The 12615-nt window shown below is 40.0% G+C and overlaps 2 protein-coding genes across 2 annotated transcripts; one reads left to right on the top strand and one right to left on the bottom strand.

Moving 5' to 3' along the window:
• Positions 1–239: 239 nt before the first annotated feature.
• LOC126803472 (probable serine/threonine-protein kinase WNK11) lies at positions 240–1520 on the bottom strand. The gene has a single exon (XM_050531278.1). The coding sequence runs from the start codon at positions 1518–1520 to the stop codon at positions 240–242; it is 1281 nt and encodes a 426-aa protein (XP_050387235.1).
• A 2470-nt stretch (positions 1521–3990) lies between these two features.
• LOC126803471 (uncharacterized) lies at positions 3991–12302 on the top strand. The gene is made up of 10 exons (XM_050531277.1): positions 3991–4204; positions 4877–6657; positions 6762–8390; positions 8482–9844; positions 10226–10575; positions 10670–10870; positions 11284–11444; positions 11547–11638; positions 11749–11869; positions 12125–12302. Exons 1-9 carry the CDS (start codon positions 4042–4044, stop codon positions 11760–11762), a joined length of 5754 nt encoding a protein of 1917 aa, XP_050387234.1. The 5' UTR covers positions 3991–4041; the 3' UTR covers positions 11763–11869; positions 12125–12302.
• The last annotated feature ends 313 nt before the right edge of the window (positions 12303–12615 follow it).

Genomic DNA, 12615 nt, shown 5'->3' with positions numbered 1-12615 from the left:
ATTTCATCAAATTTCTATATGCTGCCAAGCTGCAAATGGATGCTCTGGTGTACATTACTAAACTACTACTTCTTTGCACTTCAGATTGCTTCTTCCTTCCTCTTCACCAGCTCAACATAACGTTTCATAATACTGTGCCTCATAATGATTTTTGTCCACCAGAGATTACTCAGAATGCAAACACAAATGCTTGACAAGCTAAAGCTCTTCCATGTCTTCATGCTCGAGCTAGCAGAGTTCTATGCCTTTTGTTCAGGAATAGTAGCTTCACAGCTACACCGCCTATATGCTCCAGACGCACTCAGTTTCCAATTTGGCAGAAGCTTCATAACCAATTTATCCATCATCTTAGCCACGACAAACACATCTTCAATTGAAAGACCAAGGTCCTCATCAACCATCTCCCTAGCAATCTTAACAGCAGTATCCGAACCCGGATGGAAGTCAAACTTAATATTCTCCTTCCGGCGACGAACATTCAAGGTAAAAACAATAGTTGGGCTACTATCAGAGTCTATCTTTCCTCTTAATCTCAGTCCATTGTTCTCTGTGGACTCATAAAACTCCAGAATCGAAGAGGCAGACGATTCGGAACTTTTTTCAATGGCAAAAGATCCAGGCTCCTTTGAACCTTCAGCCGCAAGAAATGGATCATTCAAGAGCGCCATTGCAGACAATCTCCTAGGTGCAGGAACCAGACACTTCTCAATGAACCCCTTCACTTGAGGATCCTTCACCTCATTCAGAGCCGCCGGCATTACACCACTGACAGTGTTCCAAGACACATGAGCTCTATCCTTACACTCCTTATAAGGGTACTCACAAGTCACCATTTCCAGCAAACACAACCCAAAAGAATAGATGTCCACCAACTCATTATACTTCCCTGAATACATCTCCGGCGCTATAAACCCCGGCGTGCCAGTCACACTAAACTCAGTAATACCCTGCTGCATGACCAGCGCCAACCCCAAGTCCCCAATCTTGACTTCCCCATTGGACCCATTAATAAACACATTGTCACACTTCAAATCCCTATGAACAATAGGAGGGTCGTGACAATGCAGATAGCTCAACCCCTGGAGAATCTGCCTCGCCCAGTTCTTGATGATCCTGACGTTGATACTGCTTTTGTGCTTCTTTCGATACTGCCTCAAGCTCCCGGAAGTGAACAACTCGGTGATCATATTCACAGTCCTCTTCTTCGTCTTCTTGGGTGTACCACCATCACCATTCTTATCATCTTCCTCAACAACCCACCAGCTAAAGAGAGTGATGATGTTGTCGTGTTTCAGAGACTTGAGCAGATTAATCTCGTAAAGCGATCTCTGAAGCTGAGCTTCGTCGCCGGTCTTGATTTTGCTCCAGGCAACTTCAATCCCATCTAGTTGATCAAACGCCTTGTACACAGTCTTGAACGCCCCCATGCCCACAATGTAGTTGAACCGGACGTACCTTCCGGTCGGGTCTTGCTCCACAGACTCGCCGGCGTAGCACTTCTCACATTTGGTCTCCTCCATTATCAAAACTTCACAAATCTTGTCTTTCTTTCTTTTCTTTTCTTTCTTTCCTTTCTTTCTTTCTCTTCAAGAAATCGAAACGGAACGAAATGAAACGAAACGAAAACGTGAGGGAAGCAAGAAATGGCTACCGGAAAGGGGCGGTGGTCGTCGGAGAAGTCTTCACAGAGCTGACAGAGTAGGAATCGAATTCCACATGACGATTCTCGGCGGCGGAGGTTGATGATGATGAACTTCTGGGAGAGTAGTATCGTCGAGTGTAGGATGGATGGTTGAGCCCTTGAGACTCAGAGACCAAGTTGGAACGATTGGAGTAGAAAGATTGGAAGCAGAGACGAATTAAGAAGAAGAAGAAGACTGAAAGCAAAATTGGACAAGGAGAAACAGAGGAAAGGGGAAGAAATAGAAACAGGGGTTGGCTATATATATATATTGGGAGATTTGGGCCATTGTCTAAAAATCGTATCGACTCTTTTTTTTTCCTACATTTGGTTCCAAAGTTTATTCCGGTCCTAAAAATCTCAATCGATGTTTTTAGGCATTATCTCAACATGTTGGAGCATTGTTCAACAAATTTGATGAATATGCTAAGCTAATTTAATTAGACTAAGTGATGTGAGGACGTTATTATAAATTCCATAATCAGAAGGTTTTGGTTTTTTTACAAGAGCATTGTAACCACAATATAGTTGCTCAAATTATGTTTAGCCTTAACAAGAATTCTTTATATTTCACTAGCCTTGGCACATATGCTACGCACATGAATATAGGGAGAGGAAGAAGTTACTCACATGTAAAAGTAGAAGTTGAGAAATTAATTGTGATGATAATGGGCAAAGTTATTCATTATATTTTGTATTTACTCTTTATATTTTGTTATTTACATATGCACCTTTCATATATTAAATATTTATTAAAAATAAAATATGGTCGGAGGGTTCCATGTTTTTTCACAGCCAGTTTAGTTGACAAAATGTGTTTAAGTTATTAATAGTATAGATAATACATACATGATACATGCCATACAATATATCGTTTTTGGACCAAGTTGGCCATTCCTTATTTGCTACTTCCATTATTTTTTGTATAATACAGCAAACATGTACTTCTGGTGTTTCCTTACCATTTTCAGCACCTTATTTCCATTTTTCATTGTTTTACCCCTAATTTTCCACTTTTCTATTAGCATTTAGTTGAGCACAAAATTCTAAAAAAAATTCCTTATTATATAGTTCTACACTTCCAAAAAGTGCATTTTTAGAAGAAATTTCCTCTCATGAGCCTACCATTAAGTTCTAGACCTTACCATTAGGTTCTAGACTTAAAAAAAAAATTGAAAAGAGAAAACTATGTATTGCCTAGACGGGTTTGTGATTTTGGATCCACCACTTCCAACAACTGAATCAACTGTCACTAAAGCGAGCTTTGTCCATGTGGTTCGACATATATATGGCGGAATGGGTAGAGAGACTTGGAGCTTTGTCCATGTGGTTTGTAATCATAAATTCATCTAGATAGCCAGCCTGCATGACAATTTCATTGGTTAGATCATAGGTTTCCAATTACGAGCGCATTTTGGAAACTAGCAATATTCGAAATTTATCTTCAAATTACTCGTGAAAGTTGAAGTTTGAAAACTTAGAAAATTGGGGAAGCTTAGAACTAATTCATACCAATACATTGTCACACAAAGCATTGAATTTCACTCGTAATTGAAGCAATTGCTATGTAAAAAGGTATACAGTTAAAGCTGGTGAATACATTAAGACATGTTGTGAAAAGGGACTCAAGGTACTCATGGATTGCATGTTTACATAAGAAATTGGTATTGCCTTGGTGAAGTAAGATGTTGTTTTTCTTTTTTTTGAAAGGGAGATGTTGGTTTTCTTTGACTCACTTCTTTTGAGATATATATCCTGAAGCTAATTCTGTAGCTCACAACTTTTGCTTATCTCATGATGGCTTCATAATCTAGTTAAAATTGACTTCCCCATAAATTTTAACGAATATCATTCTAACAAAACAAAAATAATAAACTCAATAACGAAAATCCCAAAATGCATTCACTCAAAGGTCTTTAACACAATCTCTAGCATTTTAAACAAGAATTTCTATATTTATTCTCACACATTAAACGAGAGCAGAATTTCGTGGAAGACACAATTATAAAAGCAGAAGGTACTTTGGGTATCGTTGCTTAGAATCATTCACTTCGTTTATCAACTATCTCTTCCTTGTATTTTGATTTTCTAGGTAACAAGATTTTCAGTTGTAATTTAAATTTGCTTGTCCAAAAATAAAAAAACGCACATAATCTCTATCATAAAACCCGTCAAAACCCACCGGTTCGTTATGACTCGACCCATGACCCGCTCTGGTCATTCGGACCCTACAACTCATTTCCCCAAAATTTGAAATCCCAATCCGCGGTAATCGTCTGCGCATCTCCCACTCGTTTTTCAAACTCTCTCTCTCTCTCTCTCTCTCTCTGGATCCAGAATCACATGGGCCAAGCTTGAAGATGTCGACGATCGAGAAGCAGTGGCTGCAGATCTTCGAGAGGCAGCGATGGGTCATCAACCAGGCCAAGCAGCAGGCCTTCCTCTTCGACCAAGACCTCGCCTCCAAACTCATCATTGCCGGAATTACCCCTCCTCCTTCTCTCTTCTCCTCCGACCCCGACGGTATCACTTCCACTCCCTTCTCCTCTTCCTTGTCCTCAATCTCCACCGCAATTTCGATTTCCTTATCTGGAAATCGTTTCAATTTCGGCTTCGACTTTGGTTTAGGGTTTATTCGGACTCTAATTAGCTCTTTTATTATTAATTGTAGTAGAAATTAGCTTTATCGGATTATAAACTTTACCCCTAGGGTTTTGGTTGCGTTGGATGCTTATGTAATTTGGAGGATTTTGCATTATCTGTTAGGTTTTGGTTCTTTAGAAACTTACACAGTTGGGTTGTGCCTGTGATTTTACCGATACGAAACTTGTCCCAATCAGTAGCAACTGTGTGCTGTGATATGAGTTTCTGCAAACATGGAAAATAGTAGTAAGAGCTGATAAAGGCGCAAATTTTGGCTTATATAACTTTAAAATGTCATGGCTTAGCAGTTGATTTTGTACTGATGATATAGAGGGATTAAGTTTGGCAAATGTCGTTGACCTTTGGTTGCCTTTTATCACATTAGAAATAGGCCTCTGTGATTAGAAGAACCTGGAAAAGACACCGTATAAGCTGACCATGCTGCATTTGTCTGTGTATGTGTATGTATGTACAATGGTCCTTATTTGTTTGATTGGTGGTGGGACTTATTTCCATGGCTTAACGAGCAGTCTTTTTATCTGTATGTGACAGTGGTGAACCAACATGAGCTGATTTCAGAAGTTCCGTTCCCTCGCACGTGGCGTGTGATTCCTTTTACTGGGATTGATTTCTGTGGATTTGACAAGCCAGTTGCTACAGGTCACTACAGGCAGGTGACAAATGGTTTGTCCGCCGAACATTGTGGGGTGAACAAAGATTTTGATGTAGGACGCAATGTATTGGATTTGCCACACTTTCCAATTAGTGATGCAGGATGCGCCTCCAATGGTGTTTTTCAAGATCATCAAGAAGAGGATCCTAGTGTCACGTCTCCTGAAGATGAGAGGAATGTATTAGTCTCAGATGCCTACCAGGATTCAGCTTTACAACTGGCTAGAGATGCAGGAAAGGAGGTATCAGCTTTGCCACAGGGTCACATTAGAGATTCTGGGGGTGCCTCTAGTGGTGTTCTACAAGATCAGAGAGAAGAGAAGCCTGGTGGTACATATCCTGGAGGTCAGAGGGATGCAGTATATACCCCGAAAGTCAGTAATGGTGGATGCGCATCCAATGGTGTCAATCAAGAACACAGAGAAGATGACCCAACAGTAAAGTCTCCTGAAGATGAGAGGGATGCAAGAGTGTCAAAAGTTTACCATGACTCAGCTTTTAGACCGGTTAGAGGTACAGGAGAGGGTGTATCTGTTTCGCCACAGTGCCATATTAGTGATGCTGGGTGCGCCTTTGAAGGTGTTATAATAGATCATAAAGAAGAAAATCCTGGCTGTACTTCTCCTGAAAGTCAGAGGGATGTACAAATGGTATGTCTCCCGGTGATCAGTAATGGTGGATTTGCCTCCAATGGTGTTACTCAAGATCATCGAGAAGATCCCAGTGTTACGTCTCCTGAAGATGAGATGGATGCAAAAGTCGCAGACGTACACCATGACTCAGCATTAACACCGGCTAGAGGTACAGGAGAGGGGGTATCAGTTTCATCACAGTGCCACATTACTGACATTAGTGATGCTGGGTGTGCCTGTGATGGTGTTGTACAAGATCACAATGAAGAAAATCCTGGTCATATGTCTCCTGAAGATAAGAGGGATGCAATAATGTTAGACATTTACCTCGATTCAGCTCTTTCACTGGCTAGAGTTCAAAGATCCAAGTCAAGACAAAGGGCTCTGGCAATTCGAAACAGTGCACAGAAAAGCTTTTCACAGGACAAGGACAATGTTGATGGTTATGCTGGTGAAACTATCAAGTGCCTGATATCGACCCCACAATCTGAATATGTCGATGAACTGAATGAGAATCATTCTGTAGTGGACAAACCAAAGATGGGAGAATTGCAAAGTAAGGAAAAAGGTTCTCGCAGCTACTCTGGTAGAATTACTAGATCTAAAAGCTCTGCCCATCTGGAGAACTCTGTAAATGCCAGTAGCTCTCTGTGTATTAGCAAGACAAGTGATGGTATAGCTGTTGATTCTACTGGCAAATCAAAACAGCTTTCTAACCATGTTATTCACCCACTGGAATTCGTAAGTTTCTCTCATATAACTAATGGCAATTGTCGAGAGGAGGAATTAGTGTCTGCAGACTGCTTAAGCATGGAAGAGCCAATTGTTGAGAAAGATTACATGTCTGCAAACTTGAAAAGAGAAGAATACACTCCAAAGGCTGTGCAAGAAGTCACAGGTCATTCAATCTCTAAGCATGATGCTGGGAACTCAATTGTCTGTAGGAGTCCTGTTGAAGGAACACATCTAAATGAGGATCATCAAATGATAGGGACGTCTGGATCTTCACCTGAGGCACAGAGGAAAGAGGTACTCACTTTTTTGTTAATTTTGCCTACCCTTTGACCATATGCCTCTATCATCTATATATTTTGTTCTTAAATGATTTACCAATGCATAATAATGTTTGATAGGGTGGAATGAGTCTGGAATGGGTGGATACTAGTCCAAATGCTCCATTTACTTATTTGCATGAAGTAAATGAGCCATCATTTTCAAGTATGATTCAGCAGGCTGCTGGACATTGTCATGATTCTTTGCTGGAAGAAACAAGAGCGCCACATCCAACTAGAATTAGTATCGATGGAGGAAGCCACGGCGTAAAGGAGAACCCAGTTGCTCTTCTGCGGGATAATTTAAGAATAGAAACTACTGAAGACTTGTCTTTTGCAGGAAAGACCTTGCAGGCAAAGAGATCTGATTTTGGAGGCCCCAGAAAATCATCAGAATTGTCTGATAGTGCTCCACATGTTACTTCCTTGCAATATGAAAATGTTGCTGAATTGAATGACAACCAATCCAAAGTGGTTGAACAAAAGATTGGAGAAGTTCAAATCAAGGAAGAAGGCACTGTCATGCACTCGGGCAGAATGACTAGATCTAGAAGCTCAGGCCGTCAGAAGGCCTCTCTAATTGCCAGTAGCTCAGCCTACATTGGCAGAACAAATAGTGGTATGGCTGAAGATGTTAATACTATGGAACAGTCTTGCTCAAAAGGATTGTCTACTCTTGCTAGTAAGAAGGGGATACAGGGCAGTTCATCAGTAAAAATGCCTCTTTCCTTCATGCCTGTGGAAAAGATACTAGAAGAAGGAATGACCATCCCTGCCCATGGAAACTGTGACTCAACTCTGGAAACGAATTTTCTGGGCAATTGTGAAGTTTCAGCTGAAGAAGTGGAGGTCCAGAGCAGTTTAGTCGAAGGCGTTGAAGACCAGTTCAGTGAATCTATAAGATTGTCAAATGACAATGCGATCTCATCAGTAAAAGATCCATGTGATGCTTATACGGAAGCAATTGTTAATACTTTTCTAGAAAGCGGGAAAACTCTGAAACATAAATGTTTTCTGCAAGATGATCAAACTCCCTTGCCAGTAGGCTGGGGTAATTTAGTTCATAGCCTGGTAAAAGAAGTAAGTGGGTCAAAGGCTGCCAAACCGGGGTTGGTGTTAGATGAGTGCGCAATGGATTTTAATGCCCTCTGTGATTCTCACAAATCAACAGATGTTGATCATGCTGTGGTGTTTGGGTCTGGTTCCCCTAGGATCCTAGATGCAGTGAATCTAGAACTTGAGAACCCTTATGCTACTTCTAGGGATGAACTCAGGAGTAACTTGGCTCAGTCAACTTTAAATGCACACATTTCTCCAGGATATTTACATAATGCCAGTGAGGACAGAGAGGTAGGCTTTTCGGAACCAACTGAAGGCCAGACTGCAGATAACTCCAAAGGAAGAAGTATTTGCTATTCTATGGATGACATATCACCTAATCTTAAACGAAGAAAGATTGAGGATAAAAGAGTTCATGACTTGTCTACTTCAGTAGCCTTGAGAGAAGAGGTTCTTCATTCTTTCAAAAAGGATTCTATATGTGCAAACTTGGAAAGGGAAGAACAAAGTCCAACTGCTTTACAACAAGTCCAAGGGCGTTCAATTTCCCAGGAGGCTGCTGTGAGTAGGACTCATGCTGAAGAAAGACATCTAAATGGGGATCATATGGTAGACAGTTCTCCATCTTTATGCCATGCACAGAAGTTAGAGGTACACATTTTTTCTGTTTGCTATGCTTTAGCTGACGCTTTTCGTCTTTTCTGTATATGATAATTTTTTTATGCATAATAATGTTCGATAGGGTGGAATGGGTTTGGAAGGGGTGGATATTAGCCCAAATGCTCCGTTCACCTTTTTGCATGAAGAAAAAGAAGCATCAGTTTTCTCGAGATTGATCATGCAGGCAGTTGGTGATCCTCAAGCTTCTTTGCTGGAGGAAGCAGGAGTACCACTTCCATCTAGCATTAACACTGATTGTGGAGGCCATTGCTTAAAAGAGGACCCACCTTATCTTCCTCTTCAGGATGATCTAAGACTAGAACATGCTGAAGATGTGTCTTATGCTGGAAGAACCTTGCTTGCAAAGAGATTTGATTTTGGAGGGACCAGTAAGTTCACAGAATTGTCAGGTAGTGCTCCACATGCTAAATCCATGGATTTGACTATTGCTGATGATGCAATGCCTGTACTTGAGGGGTTTGTTATAAGAACAGATGATGATCCACATAGCATTGCTAAAGAGGGAATGAGCTTTGAAGAATGGAACCTTCCAAACTCAGCAGTAGAACGGGCCAGTATTCTACAGCAGCTTTGCAAATCTGCTTGCATGCAAACTCCTGTAGCCTATTCTTCAGCTTCCTATAAGTTGCACAAGGTTCAAACTCTACGGCAATCTGTTCCAACTGGGGTTGTGGAGCATGTAGATATGAGGACCACGTTTCCTTTTAATGATAATGTTAAGCAATCAAAGGATGGTAATAGCTGTTGGACTGAGGAAGTTGGCCCAGCCTTTTATGAAAGATCTTATTCTGATTGCCAACCAATTCATAGTGGTCAATCTGGTTGGGATAATAAGAAACTTTATTCGTCTCCTGTTGGGAAATTTTGGAATAGAATTGCTTCAAGCTCCAGTAGTTCGGGGAAGCGAGTGAGCTCAATCCCAGAGCTTGCCTGTATTAGTGAAGAAAATGAGAATACAGATGAGCTAGCGGATACATTTCAAGATGGCATTGTGTCAGAAATGTTGGGCTGTTCTCCCAAAAGGCCACCACTTGCAGACATTACAGAAATCCCTAACCTTCCCGCTTCATTTTCTAAAGCTCTGCCCCACACTGATAGATTTAGTATAGATTCTGTAAACACTGAATTTAGTTTTACAGGGACTCATAAGAGCATAAAAAAGAAGCCTGGAATCCAAAACAGCACTAGGAGAAGATATAACAATAAGGAGAACCAGAGTATATCACGAGGAACAAAGGATATTAAAAGGCCCTCTGGATCGCTTCAGAATAGTTACAGCAAGCCAAAGTTATCTGAAAGAGCCAATTTGAGAAAAGGAGGCCCTAGTTTGGCAGAGCTGGAGCCTAAGCGTAACAATATTGTATCAAATATTACTTCCTTTATTCCACTTGTGCAACAAAAACAAGCTGCTGCAGCCTTGCCAGGTACGTAGTAATTTATTTACCATAAAAGAGTTATTGAATCATGAAAATGATAATTATATATAGATCGTATATCCCTGTTGCTTCACGAGTAGATACAAGTATTCAGTGTGATCCTAATAGCATATAGAACTGCACTACGGTATAAGCGATGGTTTGTTTTTACTCGGTCGTAGAGTTTTAGGTTTGGAGTTGGACTTGCTCCTGATAGTCCCATGAAAGTTTAGTTGTCCCATTATATAATGTAGAGGTTTATATAGGTTAATTTAACATGATGAGGTACTTGTCTGATGGTGGGCATGCATTTGCCAGATATTAGTGCTTTTTTGGTTCTTCCTTCGATAATTTGATTAAGTTGTTTGGGCTTCTTGTGCTTGGTTATAGGAAAGAGGGACATCAAAGTGAAGGCCCTGGAGGCTGCTGAAGCTGCAAAGCGTCTTGCAGAAAGGAAAGATAATGAACGTAAGAAGAAAAAAGAAGCTATGAAGGTTGAGCGAGCAAGAGTGGAGCAAGAGAATTTGAAAAAATTGGAGCTGCAGAGGAAAATGAAAGAAGAAGAGAGGAAGAAAATTGAGGCTGATATGGCAGCAAAGAAGAGACAGAGGGACGATGAAGATAAAAAGGAGAAGCAAATGAAAAGGATGCGTGTTGAAGAACGACGGAGGGAACAGAGAGAACATGAAGAGAAGACACGTGCGGAAAAAGTAAAGAAACGACTAAAATGTCAAGCCAGTGTATGATACTTCTATATGGTGACTAGCTTTATGATTTATCATCTAGGATTTAGCTATTTATCAGAAATCTGAAATCTTGGGCTTTCTTTTCTAGGATGGAAGAGGATTCAAGATCAAGGAACCAAAACACAATACCCTGCATAAGAAAATGGACGAAGAAATAGAACATGATACTCTCAGGAGCATTTCAGAGACTGATCCTAGGAGTTCTTGTGTTTCAGCAAATAATGCCAGAGGAACTGCTGTCCATGAAGAGTACAATAAGGGCTTCACTGATGTTGAGCTTAAGGAAGAGGTAAGTATTAATAGTATTTAATGACCAATGCTCACGTTCATTTGTTAGAACTAGGAGGTCTATGTTTAAAAAAATGATATCAGCTTTGGAGTAAAATAATGTTATTAGGTTTGGAGCAGGCTAGTATGATTCTAGAATTCTGTGTTATAATATGTGCATTAGACCTTTCAATATTTAGGTCTTTTGCTACTGTGGGGTCATAATTTTTTTTGTAATGCCAATAAAGGAGGGAAGGAGACTTGTCTTATTACAGGGTTTTTTTTCTTCTATAAAATGTAAAATCCTTGAGTAAAAGACACTCATGTAAACTCAAAACTGAGCTACCTTAAGGAATTTCTGTTACACAAAAAGCTATATATTTTGTGTGCGAATCTATGCCTGCACAACCTCATACTGATACTTAAATGTTTAAGGTACAGGGTAATTCAGACAAACACACAGAAAATGAAAAATTGGTTGTGAAGACAAGTCGAGAACAGTCTTATGATATCTCTCCATACAAAGAATCTGATGACGAAGACGAGGAAGAAGATGATAATTTACCAAATAATAAATTTATTCCTTCATGGGCAAGGTATGGTTTTCAACTTGCTTATCCTGTTGCAAATGCAAAGATTATGTACCCAGAGAAATTGTGACTTCTCGTTATTTATTAGTTGCCTCTTATTTTCTGCAGCAAAAATTGCCTGTCTCTTGTTGCTCCTCGCCAGAATGGAATTGACCCGGAGGGGATATTCTGTCCGGAAAGCTTTCCCTGCGTATCTGAAGGTATTTCAATTTTATAACTTATTAAGCTATTTGATCTCAAGATCTTTTGTATTCATGCTACTTATTTATCGTGTAGTGCTTGACTAAGGATTAATTATGTTCGTCTGCAGTTCTGTTGCTTTAAACATTTCAACTACAGTAGCGGGGAACTAAATCACATTGGAATTTTGCTAAACTCTATTCAATATACCATTTCGTCAATGAGAGAGATAGTTTTTGGATCAAGAAGAGGTATGCTACCTTTACTCTGATATTTTGGTCTTCCCTTGTGTCTGCCAGCTTTTTTATATTTTTGGTTATAGTAATTCAAGCATCTTTTAAATGTGCGTTTTAATTTTTGCTCATTAATGCACATGAATGTGGAGCAATATTTTAAAGGAAACTAACATGCTACTGCTCATCCATGCCATGAAGAAAGTGATCGTTGACATGTTAAAATTTGAGAATCTGTGTTAGTTGGGTTTTAACTCTTCTTCATTGTGGCAGATTTTCCAAGACTTGTTATGCGAAGAGATTTTGAGCAAATGATCCCTTTAGGTCAATATTGTAGAACTATTCTGATGTACAGGAATCTGTTGTAATGTGATATCAGATATGGTGCAGAATAATTGTAGTTAAGAAGTAACAAGTTGCCAAGTTCCATTTTCTGTATGGAAAGGGCAACTACCTGAGCCTTCTGAGTTCTGAGTATTTATCCGGTGGGTTTGTGGAGTACTGAAATACTCATTGAGCATTCTCATGGGGTGGTCGACCCGGTCCGGGTTTAGACACAGTTGCAACCAATCTACTTTTTTCAGTTTGTCTCTTTTTCCGACCATATCATTATAAACGAGGTAATCCGAATATTCAGATAAACCATTTTCTGGTATGAAGCCGATGCGGTTTCGGATTGAACCCGGTTACCTAAAAATTTACAAAATCATGCTCACAAGGCAAAGCTCAATTTGACCCGACTCACCTGAATGTACACACCACTA

This window comes from Argentina anserina, chromosome 7 (genome assembly GCF_933775445.1).
Source record: "Argentina anserina chromosome 7, drPotAnse1.1, whole genome shotgun sequence".
NCBI classification, from domain to species: domain Eukaryota; kingdom Viridiplantae; phylum Streptophyta; class Magnoliopsida; order Rosales; family Rosaceae; genus Argentina; species Argentina anserina.
Note: the sequence above shows the minus strand (reverse complement) of the source record. Positions and strands in the feature narration are given on the sequence as shown.

Coding starts and splice junctions, on each gene's coding strand:
- LOC126803472 (XM_050531278.1), bottom strand. CDS start 1,520: ATGGAGGAGACCAAATGTGAGAAGTGCTACGCCGGCGAGTCTGTGGAG.
- LOC126803471 (XM_050531277.1), top strand. CDS start 4,042: ATGTCGACGATCGAGAAGCAGTGGCTGCAGATCTTCGAGAGGCAGCGA. Junction 10,576..10,669: donor GACTAAAATGTCAAGCCAGT/GTATGATACTTC, acceptor TTTCTTTTCTAG/GATGGAAGAGGATTCAAGAT. Junction 10,871..11,283: donor ATGTTGAGCTTAAGGAAGAG/GTAAGTATTAAT, acceptor TAAATGTTTAAG/GTACAGGGTAATTCAGACAA.